The sequence below is a fragment of the Gobius niger genome, assembly GCF_951799975.1.
Source record: "Gobius niger genome assembly, chromosome: 21".
Taxonomy (NCBI): domain Eukaryota; kingdom Metazoa; phylum Chordata; class Actinopteri; order Gobiiformes; family Gobiidae; genus Gobius; species Gobius niger.
The window spans coordinates 26,978,849-27,004,335 of record NC_136872.1 but is presented as its reverse complement, the minus strand read 5'-3'; the positions used below and the strand labels follow the sequence as shown (position 1 = coordinate 27,004,335).

At 45.1% G+C, this 25,487-nt stretch overlaps 1 protein-coding gene across 1 annotated transcript in view; it reads left to right on the top strand.

The window, feature by feature from the left end:
- Positions 1-722: 722 nt before the first annotated feature.
- LOC306981091 (NACHT, LRR and PYD domains-containing protein 3-like) overlaps positions 723-25,487 on the top strand; it is a gene marked incomplete at both ends in the record, with an annotated part of 491,281 nt that continues 466,516 nt past the window's right edge. Inside the window, 8 exons of the mRNA XM_079580641.1 lie at positions 723-759; positions 1,227-1,723; positions 1,959-3,409; positions 3,486-3,651; positions 6,795-6,872; positions 6,921-7,031; positions 12,088-12,257; positions 20,028-20,204. Coding sequence (XP_079436767.1) covers positions 723-759; positions 1,227-1,723; positions 1,959-3,409; positions 3,486-3,651; positions 6,795-6,872; positions 6,921-7,031; positions 12,088-12,257; positions 20,028-20,204 — 2,687 coding nt within the window. The remainder of the gene's footprint in view (positions 760-1,226; positions 1,724-1,958; positions 3,410-3,485; positions 3,652-6,794; positions 6,873-6,920; positions 7,032-12,087; positions 12,258-20,027; positions 20,205-25,487) is intronic.

The following is a 25,487-nucleotide window of genomic DNA, read 5'->3' as shown; positions in this document are numbered from 1 at the left end:
GATGCTCCCTATAGTCCCTCTGTAGAAGAATCACAGTGATGGAGCTGGTCAGGATGCTCTCTATAGTCCCTCTGTAGAAGAACCACACAGTGATGGTCAGGGTGCTCTCTATAGTCCCTCTGTAGAAGAACCTCACAGTGATGGTCAGGATGCTCTCTATAGTCCCTCTGTAGAAGAACCTCACAGTGATGGTCAGGATGCTCTCTATAGTCCCTCTGTAGAAGAACCACACAGTGATGGTCAGGATGCTCTGTATAGTCCCTCTGTAGAAGAACCTCACAGTGATGGTCAGGATGCTCCCTATAGTCCCTCTGTAGAAGAACCTCACAGTGATGGTCAGGATGCTCTCTATAGTCCCTCTGTAGAAGAACCTCACAGTGATGGTCAGGATGCTCTCTATAGTCCCTCTGTAGAAGAACCACAGTGATGGTCAGGATGCTCTCTATAGTCCCTCTGTAGAAGAACCTCACAGTGATGGTCAGGATGCTCTCTATAGTCCCTCTGTAGAAGAACCACAGTGATGGTCAGGATGCTCCCTATCGTTCCTTTTGTCTTCTCCACATGTAGAGAGAGATTGTTCTGCACCACATGTCCAGACTCACTCACACCTGTAGTTTGACTCGTCTCTGTTTGAGTCATACTTTGGAGCTCAGTCATGGGGCAGCAGAGTGAACAGGAGGAGGCTCAGCACACAGCCTTGGGGAACCCCCGTGTTCAGTGTGATGGTTCTGGAGGACTTGCCGCCGACACGCACAGCCTGTCAGAAACTCCAGCAGTCGAAGCAGAGCTGCAGCTTTCACATCTCAGGCTGAAGAACTTTATTTTCTTCTCTCCACAGAAGCAGATCCACAGCCTCAGTGTCGGCTCTGTCCATGAAGAGTGACAAGTCTAAAGGCTTCCCTCTGAACTTCAGTCCTGAACCTGCTCCAGACTCACAGTAAGATCTGACCTGAACACAGAGTCTCAGCAGCTAAACTGTGCTTTATATTTGTGATTGTAACTTGTGAGATGTTAAAGACGTGCTCAGTGCTGTGTGTTTGTGTCACAGAGAAACAGAGTCAGAGCAGGACGCCTGGCCTCAGTGTGGAGACACAGGCAACAGTCCTGATCAGGGGGTTCAAGGCCCTGCACCAGGTGAGTCTGCTCAGTCTGAGACTCATCAACTACAGCAGGGAATAAGAGACCTGTTCATCAACATTAACAGGTGTCTCCTCCTCTGTGTCCAGGTGAAGGTCTCCACAAGGTTCTGAAGGACCATAAGCAGAGCCTGAGCAGCAGATGTGAGAGTGTGACAGAGGGAAGTGAAGAATCAGGAGATAGAACTCTTCTGAACAGCATCTTCACTGAGCTGTACATCACAGAGGGCCTCAGTGAAGAGGCCAGAGCCCAACCTGAGGAGAGGAGTCTGGAGACACAGTCCAAGAAGAAGCAGGTCCAGGAGATCACCATCAGGTGCCAGGACATCTTTAAAGCTCTGCCCCCTGAGCAGCAGCAGGGGGCGCTGCAGCAGGGCTCCATCAGAGCCGTGCTGACTGTGGGCGTGGCTGGAGTGGGGAAGACCTTCTCAGTCCTGAAGTTCTGTCTGGACTGGGCCCAGGGCTCAGAGAACCAGGAGCTGCAGCTGGTGGTGCCACTGTCCTTCAGAGAGATGAACCTGGTCAGAAGTGAGCGCTGCAATCTGATGGAGCTGATCCAAGTGTTCCATCCAGCGCTGGATCCACAGGTCACTCTCATTTAGAGAAAGCTTTACCTTTCACATCATATATTTCAAAGTCTCAAACACTTTTGAAATGACTCCTGGCTCTCAGGGCGTTTGTTAGTTCAGTCTGTGTTCACATTCACTGTAAACCCTGCAGTCCCTCACTCTGGAGCTCCACCACTCACTGGTTTAAAGTGAGGGTTGAAGGAAAGTGGTGTAAAGTCATGGATGTTAAATGTTGTGTTTCTCTGCCCCACAGACGCTCACAGCCCACACTCTGTCCGTCTGTAAACTCCTGTTCATCTTTGACGGCCTCGACGAGAGCAGACTGTCTCTGGACTTCAGCTGTGAGCTCATCTCTGAGGTCACACAGAGGTCAGAGGTGGGCGTACTGTTGGTGAACCTCATCAGAGGCGCTCTGCTTCCTCACGCCCTTATATGGATCACCTCCCGCCCAGCGGCGGCCCATCAGATCCCAGCGCGGTGCGTGCACAGGGTCACGGAGGTCAGGGGCTTCATCACTGACCCACAGAAGGAGCAGTACTTCAGGAAGAGGTTCTCTGATGAAGAGCAGCTTCAAACAGTCCTGTCCCACCTCAGAACCTCCCGCAGCCTCCACTACATGAGCCAGATCCCAGTCTTCTGCTGGATCACCTCCACAGTCCTGGACCACGTGTTGAGAAGCCATCAGAGCGGACCACTGCCCCAGACCCTCACAGACATGTACGCACACTTCCTGTTGGTGCAGACGCTCAGGAAGAGGAAGTACGGAGCAGGAGCTCAGGACAGAGCAGATAAGATGAGTCTTGGAACAACTCATGATGATGCAGTTAGGTCTGATGACAGAGTGAAGAAGAGTTTGTGGAAGGCTATTGTACACAAGGTAAGGCCCCAGAGGAAGCAAACCCCTAAGAACCAGGAGAAGAGTGGACAGACACTGACAGAGGCCGACACAGAGCTGCTCCTGAAGCTGGGGAGACTGGCCTTTGAGCATCTCCAGACAGGAAACATCATGTTCTACCAAGAAGACCTGGAGCAGGTGGGTCTGGACCTGAGCGAGGCCTCGGTCTACTCCGGACTCTGCACTGAGATCTTCAAACGAGAGAGTGTCTTCAACCAGTCAGTCTACTGCTTCATCCACCTGAGCGTGCAGGAGTTTCTGGCAGCCGTTTACCTTCACCACTGCTTCAAGAACAACCAGGAGGTGGTCGAGGAGTTTCTTTATGGAAGTGAAGGAACAGTCTCCAGATTAAGTCCAAACGAGTTCCTCATAAAATCTGTAGAAAAGTCCCTGCAGAGTCCAAACGGCCACCTGGACCTGTTTGTGCGGTTCCTTCATGGCCTCAGTCTGGAGTCCAACCACAGACTTTTAGGAGCTCTGCTGAGTCCAATCGACCAATCAGAAATCACAGAAGTCATTAAAAACCTTAAAGTGAAGAACACAGAGAAAATCTCTCCCGACAGAAGCATCAACATCTTCCACTGTCTGATGGAGCTGAAGGACCAGTCTGTGCAGCAGCAGATCCAGGACTTCCTGAAGTCTGGAGGTGGATCTAAGGAGAAACTTTCAGAGATCCAGTGCTCGGCTCTGGCCTACATGCTGCAGATGTCAGAGCAGGTCCTGGAGGAGCTGGACCTAAACAAGTACAACACGTTTCTCCAGGGTAAACAGAGACTGGTCCCAGCGGTGAGGAACTGCAGGAAGGCTGTGTGAGTCCTCAGTCACAGACAGAAGCTTCACAGACCTGTTAGAATCACTCACATGTCGCTCTAACATCTGTTACAGGTTTACAGACTGTGACCTCTCAGATCTTCACTGTGAAGTGGTGGCATCAGCGCTGAGCTCCAGCCCCTCCCATCTCAGAGAGTTGGATCTGGGTATTAATAACCTGAGTGACTCCTCAGTGTCTGTGCTGTGTGCAGCTCTGAAGAGTCCTCACTGTCAGCTCTCCTCTCTCAGGTCAGTGCAGGTCTGTGACGGCTCTCGCTCGTCCATCCTCCACTCTCCTCATCCTTTACTCACTGAGTGATGGGACGCAACCGTTCTCTGAGAGTGAAGTAAAGTGTAGGAGATCATGTCCGAAAAACTGCAGCATTTACCTCCGACCTCTGAGTCCTGCTCCAAACCAGAGTCTCAGATGTTCATCTGTATGTAACACGTATGAATTTCCGTGTATTTGAAACTTGTGGTAGGACTAGACCGAGGTAGAAATAGGTTTGTCTTAGAGGAAGGGACCAGCACTTAATAAACTACAGGGCAATGATCTGCTGTTATATGCCAAGCACCACATGTATTAGAAAAAAGAGAAAAACACTATGTACAATATATACAATATTTACAGAGTGCACTTTTGGGAATAATCGAGTTCATGAGTTCATAGGGTCTCGGTTAGACCCTTAGCAGCGCTTCATTGTCCACGTGACCACAACGCGCAAAGTTCATTAGTCCAGTTTAACAGAAGGAACCAAAACAAAAAGGCAAAAAGTTGCAAAAGTAGGTCCAAGCGCGTGTTGAGTGAGTGGAGAACGAGTGGTTCGGCTGCAGAGCCTCCTACCAGTACAGCAGTAGATGATCTGATCCTTGACGTGAGCTTTAGACGTTATTGTCCATAGAACCAGGTCCAGGGTGCAGCAACCTAGCCTGCACAGCGAAAGCTAGCATCAGTATACATGTATACACTTGTCATAGGAATGCACCAATTCAATACATTCATTCATCAGCAAGGATAATCAAACAATTATCTTCATTGCATTCCCAATAACCATGGTCATGGCAGTGACAGCAGCTAAAGCCGAGACATAGCAACGGCTAGCAGTCACAAACATTCAGGCACAGTAGCTACTTTGTAGACAATCTAAAAATAATGTGGCGATGTCTTCACATTATAAACATTTAAATCAATGGCACAACTTACGGCAGCGAGTGCCATGTAAAAATATAAAAACAACAAGAACGGCTACGCTGACCAGCTTTAGCACATAGCTTACCAATTCCATTCATTTACAGCACACGAAACAACAGCGTGGCTTGATCGCAGTGTAAAGCATCTGCAAGTCGAGGAGCACACATCTTAAAACGAGTACATGAAATGTGACAAAAGAGGCTCATTTAGATATTAAAATGCGCTCTACCTGCAGCCGAACTCCGTCCTGCTTCCCACCCGTCTCCCCACTAGTGTGTGCCGCCATGTTCCCGCACAGGGCTAAACTCTTGCATGCGTGACGACGGAGGTATCGCGAGATTTTTTGAGTTTTTAGAGTTTGCAAGCAGACAGTGATGACCAGCAATAGATTTTACAGCTGGGTTACACCCTCCCCCCTTTTAATTCATGTGCGTCTCGTCGCATGCTACAACAGGAACATGATACTACTATACTGTACTAGATACTATTTGCAACGCTTCAGTACACACGTCAGAAAGGCTATGAAATAGCGTCTGTACAACCGAAATCAGGGGATTGCCGAGAATGGAATACTGTAGACGACTTGGTGGGTGTCGCTCACGAACTGAACGTCTCGGCGCAACATCAGGAATTATTTCAGGGGTTACGGCAGCGTCAGGACAAGTGACATCGACAGATGAATCAGACTGGCCAAGAGCAGGGACATTGGCTTGAGAGGATGGCTCTTCGGGCTGCACATTGTCCGGCGGCACCTCATCAACCCCCTCAATAGGTCCAGAGCTCTCAGGCCCATTTCCTTCCTCATCTGTCGATTCTTCCACCTCTGAATCGCTTCCTGAAGATGAATCGATCTCAACTTCTGGCTGTGGAGATTGACTAGAAGCAGCCGGCAAGTTGGGTGTAATGTCCACAGAAGTGTCAATGTGAGATGGAGAACCCGGGTCGGCCTGACTCGCACACTCTATCGGGGACAACACTGGAGGTAAGGCAGCAGGAAATTCAGAGCTTTCCTCCACCAAAACACTTGTACTGGACTTTTCAGGAGAGTGAAACGAGCTGGGCTGGACAAGGCATAGAAAATCTTCATCCCGAGACAGGTAAGTGGAGTCAGGTTCTTCTGGAGGTTGACTGCGAGTTTGCGGTCGACGAGCAGGGACTGGAGATGAGGCCTCTATGTGACCTCGAACAGGGAGAAAGCCACAGGGCAGGAGCAGGTCACGATGTAAAGTACGAGTACCCCCGTCATGAGTCTCGGGTTTTACGGTATAAACTGGCAGGTCGCCAGCGCACTTGATGATCACGTTAATGTCTGACTCCCAATGGTCCTCCAGTTTGTGTTTCCCCCTGAGTCTCACATTTCTGACAAGGACTCGATCCCCAACTTCCAATTTACATGGAGTCACTCTGCGATCAAATCTCGTCTTGTTCCTTTCTGCAGACTTGAAAGCACTTTTGGCCGCTAGCTGGTAAGACTCTTCCAGGCGTGAACGCAAATCCTTAACATACTGAGAGTGAGTGACTGAAGATTTCTCCCGGACGGGTAGACCGAAGGCCAAATCCACGGGCAGCCTCTGCGATCTTCCAAACAGGAGCTCATACGGGGTGAAACCGGTTACTCCGTTGCGCATGCAATTGTATGCATGAACAAGCGGCTTGACGTATTCACGCCATTTTTTTTTTCTGCTTGCGCTCCAAAGTACCAAGCATGTTCAACAAGGTGCAGTTGAACCGCTCAACCGGGTTGCCCCGTGGATGGTAAGGAGTGGTATGAGTTTTCTTCATGCCAGTCACTACACAAAGCTCTTGGATTAGCTTGGATTCAAAGTCCGGACCCTGATCAGTGTGTAGCCTCTCAGGAATTCCAAAATTCACAATAAAATCATTCCACAGGCATCTGGCTACTGTCTTGGCCTTCTGGTTGGGAGTAGGTATAGCGACAGAAAACTTTGTAAAATGGTCAGTTAGCACTAGAATGTCCTTTGTGTTACTGCTGTCCGGTTCGAGTGAAAGAAAGTCCATACACAGTAGTTCCAATGGTCGAGTCGTCTTGATGTTGACCAGAGGTGCTGCCCTTTCTGGTCACAAGTGCGGATCTTTTTTTCGACATCGGAGGACATTCTAGGCCAGAAAAAACGCTGACGTACGAGGTCCAATGTCCTCTCTATCCCCATATGGCCCATGTTGTTATGAAGGCTGTTGAGGACCAAGGGTCGCAGCTCAGGAGGCAGAACAAGTTGGAAGGTGGTGTGTTCATCTTCCTGTCTCCTCCGGTAGAGAATTCCATTTCTCAGCTCCAGTTTGTTGAGCTCTCTCAGTAGAAGAGGGAGTTCAGGGAGTTCTTGTCTGAGAGTAGGAACAACCTTCTCTCCCGTCTCCAACTGATGGACTGCTTCTCAGATGACAGGATCTGCGAGCTGTCGGTCCCTCAAGTGAGATGGCGAAAGCGCTGGAAGGTCTGGAAGGCTATGTACCTCTTCCGAGCAATAGCTCACAGGAATGCCATCAACGTGCATAGAGAGAGACTCGGCAAGGGTGACATGTGCTGGAGTGGAACCCAGAGAGTCTTTAGCCAAGGAGCGCTCACAAATGGCGTTGACAATAGCGACAGAGATTTCCTCCACTTTTCCAGCCTCAGCAACATGATGCTCCAGAAACTGCTGAATGAGGCTTTGCTCCTTTAGAGACTGGGCATACTCTGGCTTGGATTGATGTGGCCGTCTGGATAAGGCATCAGCATCATAGTTCTGGCGTCCGGCACGGTACTGGAGCTTAAATGAGTAAGTGGAGAGAGCGGCTAGCCATCGGTGACTTGTGGCGTCCAACTTTGCAGAGGTGAGTACGTAGGTCAATGGGTTACTGTCCGTGACCACTGTGAAATTAGCGCCGTACAAGTAGTCGTGCAATTTTTCAGTTACACTCCACTTCAATGCCAAGAACTCGAGCTTATGGGCGGGGTAGCGTGACTCACTCTGTGACAGCCCTCGACTGGCATAGGCGATGACTCCAAGTTGACCGTCCTGTTCCTGATACAGCGCAGCTCCAAGACCAGTTGTACTTGCGTCTGTATGCAGAACGTATGGCTGCTTGGGGTCAGCAAATCCGAGAACAGGGGATGATGTTAACTTGCCAATGAGAAGGTCAAATGCTCCTTGACACCCCGGAGTCCATCGCTCGCCAAAAGACTGTTTTGCATCGAGGTACTGAACGGGTGACCTCTTCACATTCGCTAATTTGCGCACAGGTGGATAGCCCTTCGTGAGGTCATTCAGCGGCTTGATGAGAGAGGAGTAGTCCTTAATGAATCGTCGATAATAACCGGCAAAACCCAGGAAAGATCTTAGTTCTTTGAGATTTGTCGGAATTGGCCAGGATTTTAAGGCTTCAATTTTCGCTGGGTCTGTCTCGACTCCTCGTTCAGATACCACGTGCCCAAGATATTTCACAGACGTCTGGTAGAACCGGCATTTTTTGGAAGAAAGCTTCAGGCCGTAATCCGTCAGCCGACCAAGGACGTGCAACAGCCTCCTCTCATGCTCCTCCAGTGTATCCGAAAAATTATTATGTCATCCAGGAAAACAAGTGCCTCCCTCAGGTGAAGATCTCCCATGCATTTTTCCATTAGGCGTTGGAAAGTGCTGGGCTCATTGGTGACTCCCTCTGGCATTCGGTTAAATTCCCAAAAGCCTAATGGTGTAACAAAAGCGGTTTTGGCTTTGTCCTCTTCACTCATGGCGATCTGATAATAGCCAGACTTCAAATCCAATGCCGTGAACCATCTGGACCCGACAACGCCGAAAACAACTCCTCAAGATTGGGTAGGGGATAGGCGTCCTTCACTGTCTATAGATTAAGCTTCCTATAATCTATGCACAGACGAACGTCTCCATTTTTCTTCCTAACGACGACAATCGGGGAGGAAAAAGGCGATCGATTGAGATTCACGAATCACACCAGCTTCAAGGAGGTCATGCAGGTGCTTGCGGACTGCCTTGATGTCTTGCGGATGCACTGGTCGAGCACGGTGTTTGAAAGGAGTCTCATCATGCAATTTAATCTGATGTCGGACTTTGTCGGTGCAACCAAAGTCTATATCATGCTGTGAGAACACCTCTGGCATACTGTTTAGTTTAGCTGTAATGCGGTCCTTCCACTCGGCCGACAACGGGGAATCACCAAAGTCAAACTGCATGGTTGATGTTATAGAAGCACCAAGCGTAGTCTCCACTTGCTGTGACAGAATGCTGGCAGGTTCCCCAATGCTAGCAATCACCATCAAAGGAGGAATCAGGACGTCTTGCTAAGACTCATTTCGCACAATAACTGGGACTTTGTAAGGAGCACGGTGTGGAATGGAGATCAAGCAGCTCTGAATACACAATCCACCAGGTAACGGAGAGGCAGGATGCTCGATGAGCGCGTACTGGGTCGCAGGATGGGTCTTGAGGTCAGCAAAACCATCCACAGCAACAGTACAGCCAGCTGGAATGGTGAACGGAGCTTTGCTGGTTAGGCGCACCACTCCAACATGACCATCTTGGCTGTGTTGATGGCGCAATGCTAGGAGCTTTAGCAGATCAGAGTTGGGTTCATTGGTGCAGTGGGGTCGAATGTGCCCATCTTCACCACAGCGAAAACAGAAGCCAGCTCTGGGGTGTGTTGAGGCAGTTTTACGAGATGACATGGTGGCTTGAGTCTGTGGCTTATGCTGGTAGGAGGACTGACCGTTAGTGAAGGGAGGCTCTTTCTGATGCTGGTGACCGGCAGTTAACATGGAGAGTTGTTTCTGGACGTCTGCCAACTGTCGAGCCAATTGCTGCGTTAAAGTGGTGAGTGCCGCTACAGCGCCTTGCTCCTCATTGTTTGCATGGGCAACCTGGGCGTGGGATGCAGCTTTCTGCTTCGTAGCTCCCAGATGTTGCTTAATTCGCAGACTTTTGGATGCCTCACGATCCTCCTCCGTCCTCAGCAGTAATAACAGCTCAGCAAAAGGCGGTGGATGGCTTTTCTTCTGCTTAAGCTGCAATTCGGAAATCAATGTGTCATTCCAGCAGCCACGACAGAACTGAGCAAGTAAGTGTCTGTTAACATCTGCCTCGGCCACTCCCCCCTTTTTACAGCAAGGCTCACGGCGACTTGAAGACGTTGTAGATACGCTGACGGCTGTTCTCCTTCATTTTGGAAAGTATCCATAAACTTTGCATAGAGTTCCTCTCCATCTTGAACTGTGCCAAAAGCAGACTCCAGTGTCTGGATGTACACAGCAGGTAAACTGTCCAGACTCAAATGTCTCACTAAGTCAACAGCTGGCGGCAGCAGACTGTCATCTATCCTTCTTGATCTGTGCAAATCTGACACAGCTGGATCATTTAACAGCAGCTCAATTTCCTGTGCGCCACGTATCAAAGTCAACTTCATGTGCTGGTCTGGGTGTCCTCCCAGAGAAGGGTCGAAGTCGCTGGGCTGACAGGTGATGCGCCACAGAGTCCTCACTCTTCACTATATGCTCCACAACATAACGCTGTATTCCCGGCGGGTTCATGTCCTGTGCCATCAGGCTGGGTGTTGCTCCGCTCGCTCTGGGTTGAGACATTGGTGTAGCCGGGATTGACTCAGGCCTTGCGTAGTTCGCAGCAGTTGCAGCTTGAGGGGTGGCACCTGGCAGTGTCTCTGCGACGCGTAGAGGTGGAGGTGGTGCCGTTGTGTCCTTGACTGGATCTGAGGGAGACTGTTTTATCTGCAGGGCAGGACAGATTTTAGAGACAGAATGGCCAATCTGATTCATCATTTCTTTATAAACATCGACATAATCTATGCCGGTTATCTCGGCTAAATTTTCCATTTCTGCAATGAAACTTTTAGCTTTAGTTTTACTGACGTAGTCACTGTAAACAGTAGACAAATCGGAAATGGAATATTCACCCATGCCATCCTTAGAGAGCAAACTGTAGGGTAATACAGGCTTTAACGTAGAAATAGCAAGACCGGATTCAAATTCAACTACAATTGTTTCATAAAATTCGGACGTGGAATCATCGATTTCTACTTTCTGAGCTATTTTACCATAACCCTTGAGAAAATCGAATACCTCTTCATCAGACTCAGAACCCGTTGTGCCCTCGACAAGCACTGCATTTGGTATTTTAATTCCCAATTTGTCAAACACATTCATAGTTTGTCTTTTTTTTTTTTCCCACAACAATAACAACAATAGTAATATTAAGAACTGTTCAAGCTTCCTCCTGGGCTATAGCTCGCCAACTATGTAACACATATGAATTTCCGTGTGTGTGAAACTTGTGGTAGGACTAGACCGAGGTAGAAATAGGTTTGTCTTAGAGGAAGGGACCAGCACTTAATAAACTACAGGGCAATGATCTGCTGTTATATGCCAAGCACCACATGTATTAGAAAAAAGAGAAAAACACTATGTACAATATATACAATATTTACAGAGTGCACTTTTGGGAATAATCGAGTTCATGAGTTCATAGGGTCTCGGTTAGACCCTTAGCAGCGCTTCATTGTCCACGTGACCACAACGCGCAAAGTTCATTAGTCCAGTTTAACAGAAGGAACCAAAACAAAAAGGCGAAAACTTGCAAAAGTAGGTCCAAGCGCGTGTTGGGTGAGTGGAGAACGAGTGGTTCGGCTGCAGAGCCTCCTACCAGTACAGCAGTAGATGATCTGATCCTTGACGTGAGCTTTAGACGTTATTGTCCATAGAACCAGGTCCAGGGTGCAGCAACCTAGCCTGTACAGCGAAAGCTAGCATCAGTATACATGTATACACTTTTCATAGGAATGCACCAATTCAATACATTCATTCATCAGCAAGGATAATCAAACAATTATCTTCATTGCATTCCCAATAACCATGGTCATGGCAGTGACAGCAGCTAAAGCCGAGACATAGCAACGGCTAGCAGTCACAAACATTCAGGCACAGTAGCTACTTTGTAGACAATCTAAAAATAATGTGGCGATGTCTTCACATTATAAACATTTAAATCAATGGCACAACTTACGGCAGCGTGTGCCATGTAAAAATATAAAAACAACAAGAACGGCTACGCTGACCAGCTTTGGCACATAGCTAACCAATTCCATTCATTTACAGCACACGAAACAACAGCGCGGCTTGATCGCGGTGTAAAGCATCTGCAAGTCGAGGAGCACACATCTTAAAACGAGTACATGAAATGTGACAAAAGAGGCTCATTTAGATATTAAAATGCGCTCTACCTGCAGCCGAACTCCGTCCTGCTTCCCACCCGTCTCCGCAGTAGTGTGTGCCGCCATGTTCCCGCACAGGGCTAAACTCTTGCATGCGTGACGACGGAGGTATCGCGAGATTTTTAGAATTTTTAGAGTTTGCAAGCAGACAGTGATGACCATCACATTTTACAGCCGGGTTACATGTAGCTACAGAAACTCCTCTGACTTTACTCTGGACTTAATCACTTCATTTATTCTTTATTCAGATTGAGTGGCTGTGGTTTGTCAGAGATCAGCTGTTCCTCTCTGACCTCAGCTCTGAAGTCCAACCCCTCACATCTCACTGAGCTGGAGCTGAGTAAGAACAGACTGTCTGACTCAGGAGTGTCTCATCTGTGTGGTTTTATGCAAAAATCAGACTGTCGCCTGCAGATTCTCAGGTCAGTTCAATGTCTCTGCGTCAGGGCTCAAGTTTTGGTTTGTTCGTGACAAAAAAAATTCATTTCCAGAATAATACAAACTTAGAAGTCTTATCCAAAGACTTTTAGAATATATTAAACCATTGAGTGCCAAAAAGAAAAAACGTGTTTTTGCATTTTTTTATTACAAAACGAGACAGTCTTAGCCTGGCACGAGTCAGACTGATCCTCCCTGTGGGAGCTTCTATAATGGCTGAGGCTCTGCCCGAGTGCGGCTTTTTTTCATTCAGTTAACACCAGCCCTGAAGTTTTGTAATGACAGCGCATGCGCGGCCCGTTCTCCGACTTCTCCGCACCGGGCCTCTCGTAGGAGGAATAATACCATATTTGGGTGAAAGCGTCATTTCGGGGACCCTTAGCAGGACACATGGATGTAAAATTTGTCAATATTTATGAATGAAAACCCGCTTGAAAGACGGACTTTCTACGCGGCGCAGCAGCTACTTCCGGGTTGACCCCACCTCGCAGACAAAACATCATAAAATAAACATCATGTGGGGTTAGTTTTGTTATTTTTATATCAGACATGAAAACTAAGATGTAAAGGGAGGAAAATAGATACAAATCTCCACTTCGACCACTACGTGAAAAATCAATACTTTTTACTCGCCTTAAACTCGTCCGTGACCAAAACAGTGAAGATGGCGACACAACAGTTCAACGTGTGTTTTCAAAGCCCCGCTCATCGGCCCCTCCCACCGGTCCTGCAGCAGCTCAGTGTCAGAGGAGGGAGAGCAGAGGGATCTCCTGCACAGAACATCTCCTCAGCTTGTGCTTCAGATCGCTCTTTAGTTTTTATCCGTCAGCCTCATAATCACAGACCAATGAGGTCGACAAGCCGACAGTTTATGATCTAAACATGAACCTTGTGTCAGACGCGAGCGCTGTTTGTAACAATATTTCAGCTCCATGTTCTCTTCAAACAACGTGAAACTCAGGCCCAGACATTCTCAATAGTCCATGTTCTTTTCTTGAAGAGTGAAGAGTGAAATGAGGGAGACAGTTGTGTTTCATAAAACACACAATATTTGATCAAACTAGCCTCTGTTTAGCTTAGGATTTTAGAGGAACCGAGACACATAGAATGAAAGTGTTTCCACCTCCTGAGAGCTGCGAGTCTCAGCTTTCAAACGAGCCACAGCCTGTGTCCATAACTATAACACAGAATACACTGTGGTGCTACAAATATCATGAAAAATGGTCTGGATTGTTGGCACTCAATGTGTTAAATGTCATTTTAAAAATAATCACAAAATAAATGAAATATTTTCATCTATTTATGCTTTTTATACATTAAGATTTGTATATTGTTCAAACTATATTTTTAGAAAGTTTTAGAAAAGAATTAGACTTTAAACAATTATTCAAATTCAAATTATTAACTCTTCAGTTTAAATTCATGACTTTTATTATTCAACATTTGTCTTTGCGTTTCTTTAATCTGTTTTATCTCTGGACTTTAAGAACTTTATTTATTTATGTATTTATTTTATTCAGATTGAGGTACTGTGGTTTGTCAGAGATCAGCTGTTCCTCTCTGGCCTCAGCTCTGAAGTCCAACCCCTCACATCTCACTGAGCTGGAGCTGAGTAAGAACAGTCTGTCTGACTCAGGAGTGTCTCATTTGTGTGATTTTCTGCAAATGACAGACTGTCGCCTGCAGATTCTCAGGTCAGTTCACTGTCTCTGTTTCAGGGCTCCAGTTTTAACACAAACTATGAACAAAACAGTTTTGTTCATGACAAAAAATAAAATAAATCATAGAAATGAAAGTCTTGTAAATATTGTGTTAAAAAGAGATGGAACAAAATAAATGAAATTCATCTACATTTAGATGTGTATATTGCTCAAACAATATTTTAAAAAGTTTTACAAATAATTTGACTTTAAATGGTTTGTTAAAAAATATAAATATTAGAAACTATTCAGTTTTATATTCATGACTTTTGTTATTCAAGATGTCTGTCTTTGTGTTTGTTTTATATGTTTTATCTCAGGACTTTAATCACTTCATTTATTCTTTATTCAGATTGAGGGGCTGTGGTTTGTCAGAGATCAGCTGTTCCTCTCTGGCCTCAGCTCTGATGTCCAACCCCTCACATCTCACTGAGCTGGACCTGAGGAATAACAGTCTGTCTGACTCAGGATTGTCTCATCTGTGTGGTTTTCTGCAAATGTTAGACTGTCGCCTAAAGATTCTCAGGTCAGTTCACTGTCTCTGTGTCAGGGCTCTAGTTTTAACACAAACTATGAAGAAAACAGTTTTAGATTTGTTTTTGTTTTGTTCATGACAAAAATTAAAAAATAAAATAAATCATAGAAATGAAAGTCTTGTAAATGTGTTAAAAAGAGATGGAACAAAATAAATGAAATTCATCTACATTTAGATGTGTATATTGCTCAAACCATATTTTAAAAAGTTTTACAAATAATTTGACTTTAAATGGTTTGTGAAAAAATATAAATACACTGCTCACAAAAACTTAAGGCACACTCAAAAAATGTATCTCCAAGTCAGTCACATTTCTGGGATATCAGACTGTCCAGTTAGGAAGCCACGCTTATTGTGAATCAATTTCACTTGGTGTTGTGGAAATTAAACAGACACAGGTGGAAATTAGAGGCAATTAGCAAGATCACTCCAAAAGAGGAATGGTTTTGCAGGTGGTGACCACATACCATTTCCCTGTCTTCATCCTTTGTGCCGTATTTTTGGAACACTTTTGCATTAGTCCAGTGTTCTCACCACTAGAGGCATCATGAGGAGCATCTACAACCCACAGAAGCTGCTCAGGGAGTGATGCCCGTCCAAAATGGCACGTCCATTCGTGCTGTGGCAAGAATGTTTGCTGTATCTCCCAGCGCAGTGTCCAGAGCATGGAGGAGATACCAGTAGACAGGCCAGTACACCAGGAGACCTGGGGGGGGGGGGCGACCAAGGCCAACAACCCAGCAGCAGGACCGCTATCTGCTCATTTGTGCACGGAGACACAGGAGAAGCACTGCCCGAGCCCTACAAAATGACCTCCAGAGGGCCACAAATGTGCATGTTGGTCCTCAAACGGTCAGAAACCGACTCCATGAGGGGGGTATGAGGGGGGTATGAGGGTGGTATGAGGGTGGTATGAGGGCGTTGGGCCGGTGCTTACTGCCCAACACCGTGCAGCCCGATTGGCATTTGCCCGAGAACACAGCGATTGGCAGATTGGCCAATGGTGCCCTGGGCTCTTCACGGATGAGAGCAGGTTCACCCTGAGCACATGTGACAGACGTGACAGAGTCTGGAGACGCCCTGGAGAACGTTCTGCTGCTGCAACATCATCCAGCATGACCGGTTTGGTGGTGGGTCAGTGATGGTCTGGGGAGGCATTTCATTGGAGGGCCGCACAGCCCTCCATGTGCGAGCCAGAGGTTCCCTGACTGGCATTGGGGACCCGGATGAGATCCTCAGACCTATTGTAAGACCATATGCTGGTGCTGTGGGCCCTGGGTTCCTTCTGATGCCTGATAATGCCAGGCCACATGTGGCAAGAGTGTGTCAGCAGGTCCTGCATGATGAAGGTATTGATGTTCTGGACTGACCTGCCCGTTCCCCAGACTTAAATCCAATAGAGACATCTGGGACATCATGTCTCGGTCAATCCATCAACGCCACGTTGCACCACAGACTGTCCAGGAGCTGACTGATGCTCTAATCCAGGTCTGGGAGGAGATCCCTCAGGAGGACATCCGTGGTCTCATCAGGAGCATGCCCAGGCGTTGTAAGGAGTGCATTCAGGCACGTGGAGGCCACACACACGACTGAGGATGATACAGACTCGTTTGGAGGAATTTCTACAGAATTTGGATCAACCAGTGACCTGATTTGTCACTTTAATTTTGACTATAATTTTGGACCCAGACCACCAGGGGCTGAGAATTTGATTTACATTTATCATCCTTATGTTATTTTGTTCTCAACACATTACCCTACACTATGAATAAAGATTTTCATCCGAAAAAATCGAATTGATTGACGTCTAGGATGCGTTTTTTGAGTATGCCTTAGGTTTTTTGTGAGCAGTGTATTAGAAACTATACGGTTTTGTATTCATGACTTTTATTATTCAAGATGTCAGTCTTTGTGTTTGTTTTATGTTTTATCTCTGGACTTTAATCTCTGGACTTTAATCACTTCATTTATTCTTTATTTAGATTGAGGGGCTGTGGTTTGTCAGAGATCAGCTGTTCCTCTCTGGCCTTAGCTCTGAAGTCCAACCCCTCACATCTCACTGAGCTGGACCTGAGATATAACAAAGACCTGTCTGACTCAGGAGTGTCTCATCTGTGTGGTTTTCTGCAAATGACAGACTGTCGCCTGCAGATTCTCAGGTCAGTTCAATGTCTCTGTGTCAGGGCTTGTTTTGTTATGTTTTGTTCATGACAAAAACAATTGATTTCCAGAATAATAAAATCTTAGAGGTCTTAACCATGGACTTTTAGAATATATTAAACCATTGAGTGCCAAAAAGAAAAAAAACGTGTTTATGCATTTTTTTTTAATTACAAAACGAGAAAGTCTTAGCCTGGCTTGAGTCAGACTGATCCTCATGTTCACAGATTCATGGGGGAAACAGTCTGGAATTGTGTTATTTGAATCTCGCTGACTCCGGCAAAACCAAGACGAGCCAATCAGAGCGCGGGAGCTCTGTGTGTCGTCTTCTGTGCTAGGATTTACCATCAAACTCCTCCGGCCGTGACCAAAACAGTGAAGATGGCGACAAAACAGTTCATCGTGTGTTTTCAAAGCCCCGCCCAGTGGCCCCGCCCAGCGGTCCTGCAGCAGCTCAGTGTCAGACAGAGGAGGGAGAGCAGAGGGATCTCCTGCACAGAACATCTCCTCACCTTGTGCTTCAGATGCTCTTTAGTTTTTTATCCGTTGGCCTCATAATCACAGACCAATGAGGTCGACAAGCCGACAGTTTATGATCTAAACATAAACCTTGTGTCAGACGCGAGCGCTGTTTACTGCGAGTCACCACCGCGTCCTCGGCAACGTGTTTTTCTAACAATATTTAAGCTCCATGTTCTCTTCAAACAACGTGAAACTCAGGCCCAGACATTCTCAATAGTCCATGTTCTTTTCTTGAAGAGTGAAGAGTGAAATGAGGGAGACAGTTGTGTTTCATAAAACACACAGGGCCAGATCTTGTGACTGGCGCAGTCCGTGCGCATCTCTAAACACAACGTGGTGCAGATGCGATCTTACATGTGGCGCAGGTTTGCGTTTAAGGCTGTGCCACGAGGGAGAGGGCGTTATTTAAGAAAAAGAGGCCGACTGAGGCGTGGTTCATTGCAAGCAGCACTTGTGCTACTATTCTATGGACACCTTCACATTATGATCCTCTTTACATTTCGCTGCCTTGTCTTCCTTAGAATAGACATCAAATTGAAAACAAAAGTGAGATTGCCTTGAAAAGTCTGTTTGAGCTGTTAGATCAACGTGCACACCCCTCACACCAAAACAACAACATTTTTCCATAAATAAACCACACATGCCTCAAGTGCCACAACACCACGTCTAATCTGTGTTTTAAGGTGACATCGTTACCATTGTGTGTCAGTGTTTACTTCCTGATGATGCTCCTTGTGTAGCGCATCTTACAGGGCGCAGAGCAACTTTTTTTTCCCAATTTAGCCGCTCCAAGAATCCTGCAGCTGTAGCGCAAATGTTCCAATACGCTACAGTTTTCTTGCAACTGCTGCATAACTCTGCAACTCCTCCGCAGCCAAGTTTCTGATCAATTTAATCCTGTACATTTCGTAGCTTTACGCATTCGAACGGTGTCTAACGCTGAGGCTACTGCCTCTCTTTCCCCGCCCACTAGTCTTGGATCTGCAGCGAGTGGCTGCAGCAGCGGAGGGACACTTTTATTTCTTTATTTTCTTTATTAAACATTACGCGCTGCATCGCGCATGTTACGCGTTTACAGGAGAACCCTCCCTCGCAACCCACCGCCTTCCGCAGGTCTGGGGAAAGCTTGGGGAGGGGGCGGCACCACAACATCGCAATGCGAGTCTGTCCCGCCTCCTGTCCTGCCCACTTTTTGCGCCAGGTATGACACTGAAGATTGCAAGGAGCACCACCCGTCTGTGAACTCGTTTTCTTTACAGCCTACGCTAAGAACCATAAGATCTGGCCCACAATATTTGATCAAACTAGCCTCTGTTTAGCTTAGGATTTCTCAGGAACCGAGACACGTAGAATGAAAGTGTTTCCACCTCCTGAGAGCTGAGAGTCTCAGCTTTCAAATGAGCCACAGCCTGTGTCCATAACTATAACACAGAATACACTGTGGTGCTACAAATATCATGAAAAATGGTCTGGATTGTTGGCACTCAATATGTTAAATGTCATTTTGAAAATAATCACAAAATAAATGAAATATTTTCAGCATTTATGCTTTTTATACATTAAGATTTGTATATTGTTCAAACTATATTTTATTATAGTGAGACTTTAGACTTTAAACAATTTGTGGAAAAGTTTGTTTTAAATTATTAACTCTTCAGTTTAAATTCATGACTTTCATTATTCAAGATGTGTCTTTGTGTTTGTTTAATCTGTTTAATCTCAGGACTTTAATCACTTCATTTATTCTTTATTCAGATTGAGGGACTGTGGTTTGTCAGAGATCAGCTGTTCCTCTCTGGCCTCAGCTCTGAAGTCCAACCCCTCACATCTCACTCAGCTGGACCTAGATAATAACAGACTGTCTGACTCAGGAGTGTCTCATCTGTGTGAATTTCTACAATTGTTAGACTGTCGCCTGCAGATTCTCAGGTCAGTTCACTGTCTCTGTTTCAGGGCTCAAGTTTTGTTTGGTTTTGTTTTGTTTGTGACAAAACATAAAAAATAAATGAAATCATAGAAATGAAAGTTATGTAAATATTGTGTTAAAAGAGACGGAACAAAATAAATTAAATTCATCTACATTTAGATGTGTATATTGCTCAAACAATATTTTGAAAGGTTTTACAAATAATTTGACTTTAAATGGTTTGTTAAAAACATAAATATTAGAAACTATTCAGTTTTGTATTCATGACTTTTATTATTCAAGATGTCTGTCTTTGTGTTTGTTTCATATGTTTCATCTCTGGACTTAAATAACTTCATTTATTCTTTATTCAGATTGAGTGGCTGTGGTTTGTCAAAGTTCAGCTGTTCCTCTCTGGCCTCAGCTCTGAAGTCCAACCCCTCACATCTCACTGAGCTGGACCTGGATAATAACAAAGCCCTGTCTGACTCAGGAGTGTCTCATCTGTGTGGTTTTCTGCAAATGGCAGACTGTCGCCTGCAGATTCTCAGGTCAGTTCACTGTCTCTGTGTCAGGGCTCTAGTTTTAACACAAACTATGAAGAAAACAGTTTTAGATTTGTTTTTGTTTTGTTCATGACAAAACATAAAAAATAAATGAAATCATAGAAATGAAAGTTATGTAAATAGTGTGTTAAAAGAGACGGAACAAAATAAATTAAATTCATCTACATTTAGATGTGTATATTGCTCAAACAATATTTTGAAAGGTTTTACAAATAATTTGACTTTAAATGGTTTGTTAAAAACATAAATATTAGAAACTATTCAGTTTTGTATTCATGACTTTTATTATTCAAGATGTCTGTCTTTGTGTTTGTTTTATATGTTTTATCTCTGGACTTAAATAAGTTCATTTATTCTTTATTCAGATTGAGTGGCGGTGGTTTGTCAAAGATCAGCTGTTCCTCTCTGGCCTCAGCTCTGAAGTCCAACCCCTCACATCTCACTGAGCTGGACCTGAGTGCTAACAAAGCCCTGTCTGACTCAGGAGTGTCTCATCTGTGTGGTTTTCTGCAAATGTCAGACTGTCACCTGCAGATTCTCAGGTCAGTTCACTGTCTCTGTGTCAGGGCTCAAGTGTTTTTTTTTTGTGTGACAAAAACAATTTCCAGTAGACAAAAATCTTAGAAGTTTTTTCCATAGACTTTTAGAATATATTCACACTTTGAGTGACAAAAGGAAAAAAAAAGGTGTTTTGCATTTTTTGTTTATTTTATTACAAAACGAGACAGTCTTAGCCTGGCCTGAGTCAGACTGATCCTCATGTTCACAGATTCATGGGGGAAACAGTCTGGAATTGTGCGATTTGAATCTCGCTGACTCCGGCAAAACCAAGACGAGCCAATCATAGCGCGGGAGCTCTGTGTGTCGTCTTCTGTGCCAGGATTTACCATCAAACTCCTCTGGCCGTGACAAAAACAGTGAAGATCGCGACACAACAGTTCATCGTGTGTTTTCAAAGCCCCGCCCAGCGGCCCCGCCCAGTGGCCCCGCCCAGCGGTCCTGCAGCAGCTCAGTGTCAGACAGAGGAGGGAGAGCAGAGGGATCTCCTGCACAGAACATCTCCTCACCTTGTGCTTCAGATCGCTCTTTAGTTTTTTATCCGTTGGCCTCATAATCACAGACCAATGAGGTCGACAAGCCGACAGTTTATGATCTAAACATAAACCTTGTGTCAGACGCGAGCGCTGTTTACTGCGAGTCACCACCGCGTCCTCGGCAACCTGTTTTTGTAACAATATTGCAGCTCCATGTTCTCTTCAAACAACGTGAAACTCAGGCCCAGACATTCTCAATATTCCATGTTCTTTTCTTGAAGAGTGAAGAGTGAAATGAGGGAGACAGTTGTGTTTCATAAAACACACAGGGCCAGATCTTGTGACTGGCGCAGTCCGTGCGCAACTCTAAACACAACGTGGTGCAGATGCGATCTTACATGTGGCGCAGGTTTGCGTTTAAGGCTGCGCCACTAGGGAGAGGGCGTTATTTAAGAAAAAGAGGCCGACTGAGGCGTGGTTCATTGCAAGCAGCACTCGTGCTACTATTCTAAGGACACCTTCACATTATGATCCTCTTTACATTTCGCTGCCTTGTCTTCCTTAGAATAGACATCAAATTGAAAACAAAAGTGAGATTGCCTTGAAAAGTCTGTTTGAGCTTAGGTTACGCACGGGTTTACTTTGATACAGTAGATCAACATGCACACCCCTAACACCAAAACAACAACAGTTTTCCATAAATAAACCACACATGCCTCAAGTGCCACAACACCACGTCTAATCTGTGTTTTAGGCAAGGCAAGGCAAGTTTATTTGTAGAGCACAATTCATACACAAGGCAATTCAAAGTGCTTCACAGTTGAAAACAAATAGAATCAATAAAAACATCAACATAAAATTAATCAATTACAGTAAAAGGCGAGAGTGCAGATAAATACTTTCAGTCATATGCATTGGTAAAAAGAACTGTTTTCAGCCTGGATTTGAACATTGTCAGAGTTGAGGCCTGTCTCACATCCTCGTGAAGACTGTTCCAGATTTTAGCTGCATGAAACTGAAACGCAGCCTCACCGTGTTTAGTCCTGACTCTGGGAACCACCAGGAGGCCCCTCCCTGAAGTTCTCAGGGCCCGAGATGGTTCATACGGCTCTAACATGTCAGAGATGTACTTTGGAGCTAAACCATGAAAAGACTTGTACACGAGCAGAGCTGTTTTAAAGTCTATTCTCTGAGTGACAGGAAGCCAGTGCAGAGACCGGAGCACTGGACTAATATGGTCATATTTCCTGGTTCTTGTCAGGACTCGAGCAGCAGCGTTCTGGATGTTCTGCAGCTCTGACAGCTCGTTTAGAGAGGCCAGTGAGTAGGCCGTTACAGTAGTCTAACCTGCTGGAGACAAACACTTGGATAAGTCTCTCTAAGTCTGGTTTTGACACTATTCCTCTGATCTTAGCAATGTTTTTCAGATGGTAAAAAGCTGCTGATGTTATTGCTTTGATGTGGCTGTTTAAGTTCAGGTCTGAGTCCATGATCACTCCTAGATTTCTAACCTGATTTTTTGGTTTTAGAGAGAGAGACTCAAGGTGACTGACAACACTTTGTCTTTGTGTCTGTGGGCCAAAAACAATGATCTCAGTTTTGTCTGAGTTTAGTTGGAGAAAGTTGTTTTGCATCCACAAACTGATCTGTTGGATGCAGTGACAGAGTGTATCTACAGGCCCATGTTCACCAGCCGTCAGTGACACGTAGATTTGAGTGTCATCTGCATAGTTGTGGTACGACACATTGTTGCTGTTTATTAGCTGACCCAATGGAAGCATGTACAAGTTGAATAAGAGGGGTCCCAAGATTGACCCCTGGGGGACTCCACAGGTCATGGCAATTTTGTCTGAGACACAGTTGCCAATTTCAACAAAGTACGTCCTGTCCTCGAGATAGGACTTAAACCAGTTTAGAGCAGTACCAGAGATTCCCACCCAGTTTTCTAGCCTGTGAAGTAAGATCCCGTGGTCCACAGTGTCAAAGGCAGCGCTCAGGTCCAGCAGAACTAAAACTGAGACCTTACCTGCGTTGGTGTTCATGCGGATATCATTTGTCACCTTGATCAGAGCTGTCTCAGTGCTGTGGTGTGGTTTTAAGGTGACATCGTTACCATTGTGTGTCAGTGTTTACCTCCTGATGATTCTCCTTGTGTAGCGCATCTTACAGGGCGCAGAGCAACTTTATTTTCCCAATTTAGCCGCTCCAAGAATCCTGCAGCTGTAGCGCAAATGTTCCAATACGCTACAGTTTTCTTGCAACTGCTGCATAACTCTGCAACTCCTCCGCAGCCAAGTTTCTGATCAATTTAATGCTGTACATTTCGTAACTTTACGCATTCGAACGGTGTCTAACGCTGAGGCTACTGCCTCTCTTTCCCCGCCCACTCGTCTTGGATCTGCAGCGAGTGGCTGCAGCAGCGGAGGGACACTTTTATTTCTTTATGTTCTTTATTAAACATTGCGCGCTGCATCGCGCATGTTACGCGTTTACAGGAGAACCCTCCTTCGCAACCCACCGCCTTCCGCAGGTCTGGGGAAAGCGTGGGGAGGGGGCGGCACCACAACATCGCAATGCGAGTCTGTCCCGCCTCCTGTTCTGCCCACTTTTTGCGCCAGGTATGACACTGAAGATTGCAAGGAGCGCCACCCGTCTGTGTACTCTTCTTCTTTACAGCCTGCGCTAAGAACCATAAGATCTGGCCCACAATATTTGATCAAACTAGCCTCTGTTTAGCTTCTCAGGAGCCTGTGTCCATAACTATAACACAGAATACACTGTGGTGCTACAAATATCATGAAAAAATGTCTGGATTGTTGGCATTCAATGTGTTAAATGTCATTTTAAAAATAATCACAAAATAAATGAAACATTTTCATCTATTCATGCTTTTTATACATCAAGATTTGTATATTGTTCAAACTATATTTTATTATAGTTAGACTTTAGACCAGGTGTGCCCAAAGTGGGGCCCGCGGGCCAAATTTGACCCGCCGAAACAATTCTGTTGGCCCGCCAGAGAATGGCCTACTATTGCGCTGCGTGTGGTTAATATTAACTCGCTTCCATTCATTTTCAAAGGTAAATATGGATGCAGTACACTTTTTGACCACGAGCGTCAAATTGGGGGCGCTGTTTCACTCCTTTCGCAAGGTTAAGGAAACACTGTTGTGGTGTTTTGGTATTTATCAATTACAGAGCGTTGTAGCATCAACTTTCACAGTTTTCCAACTTTTATTGCAAATGAGGTCGACATCAAAAAATATATGTTAAAATTGACTTATAAAAGAATTGATGCTGAACTGACACTTTCAAAATAATCTAATGTGGCATTTTCTTTGAGTTAACGAATGAGGTAAAGTCACTGTTGGTGATGTAGATACAGGTGTTTTTTTTTTTTTTTTTTTACATTTTGAACTCTATTGCTACAATTGCTGATTTTGTTTTACTAAAACTAGGCTTTTGCCATAGTTACCATTTGTTTCAATATAGCATGTTATTTGCATAGACAGAATCAAAAGCAAATGTAGGCTATCAAAAAAATACTATTATTATATGCAGTTATAAGTGTTTTGTGCTTGACAGTGCCGTGTTTGGCCCACAACTCACAGGCACTTTTTCATTTTGGCCCTCGGAGACAAAAAGTTTGGGCCCCCCTGGTTTAGACTAAGTTTGTTTTGAATTATTAACTCTTCAGTTTTAATTCCTGACTATTATTCAAGATGTGTCTTTGTGTTTGTTTTAACTGTTTTATCTTTGGACTTTAAGAACTTTATTTATTCATTTATTCTTTATTCAGATTGTGGGGCTGTGGTTTCTCAGAGATCAGCTGTTCCTCTCTGGCCTCAGCTCTGAAGTCCAACCCCTCACATCTCACTGAGCTGGAGCTGAGGAATAACAGACTGTCTGACTCAGGAGTGTCTCATCTGTGTGAATTTCTACAATTGTCAGACTGTCGCCTGCAGATTCTCAGGTCAGTTCACTGTCTCTGTGTCAGGGCTCCAGTTTTAACACAAACTATGAACAGTTTTAGATTTGTTTTTGTTTTGTTCATGACAAAAAATAAAAAATAAAATAAATCATAGTGAATGAATTTTCCCCATTACAGCTAGGAGCTAAAAATGGATCTTAAAGTGCCATGTTCCTTCCCGCCATGAGGGGACACAAACATTTAACCACTTCCTCATGTTCTTTCACAGGAAGTGACGGTATTCGACAGGAAGTACTTCAGTATAAAATAGTGTCCATTACACTCCCCCCAATCACGAGTTAAATGAGTGATTACCATTAATACATCATCAAAACATACAACAGTAAGGTAAATCTGTTTAGAGTGTACAAACAATTAGTTCAAGGCAGTGACTTAATTTATGTTCAGAGACTCATTGCTTCCAAAGTTTACATTATGGAGCACTCTGGGGTGTCTTTCATTACAAATGTTACATCGTAGCCTATGCTTACAATCCAAAACTCCATGTCCTGACTCCAAACACCCATAACACAAAGCCTGCTCCCTCACATAAGCACGGCGATCCAATATTGAGAGATCCATAAAATTTGAACACTCAGTCAATTGATGGTAGTTATTCTTACAGTAGATACAAGGTGGCCTATGCCATACAGATTTTCTGTTCTCAGCAGAAGAGTGAGTTGTTAAAGTACTAGCCCTGGGCCCTTTGATTTCAGAAGTGGTACCCTTAACTACAGGACGAAGAGCATGGAGAGATGTAACCGGATTACAAGCTATTTCTGATTCAAGCGTAATGAACAAAACAAAATCTTTGAAAGTGG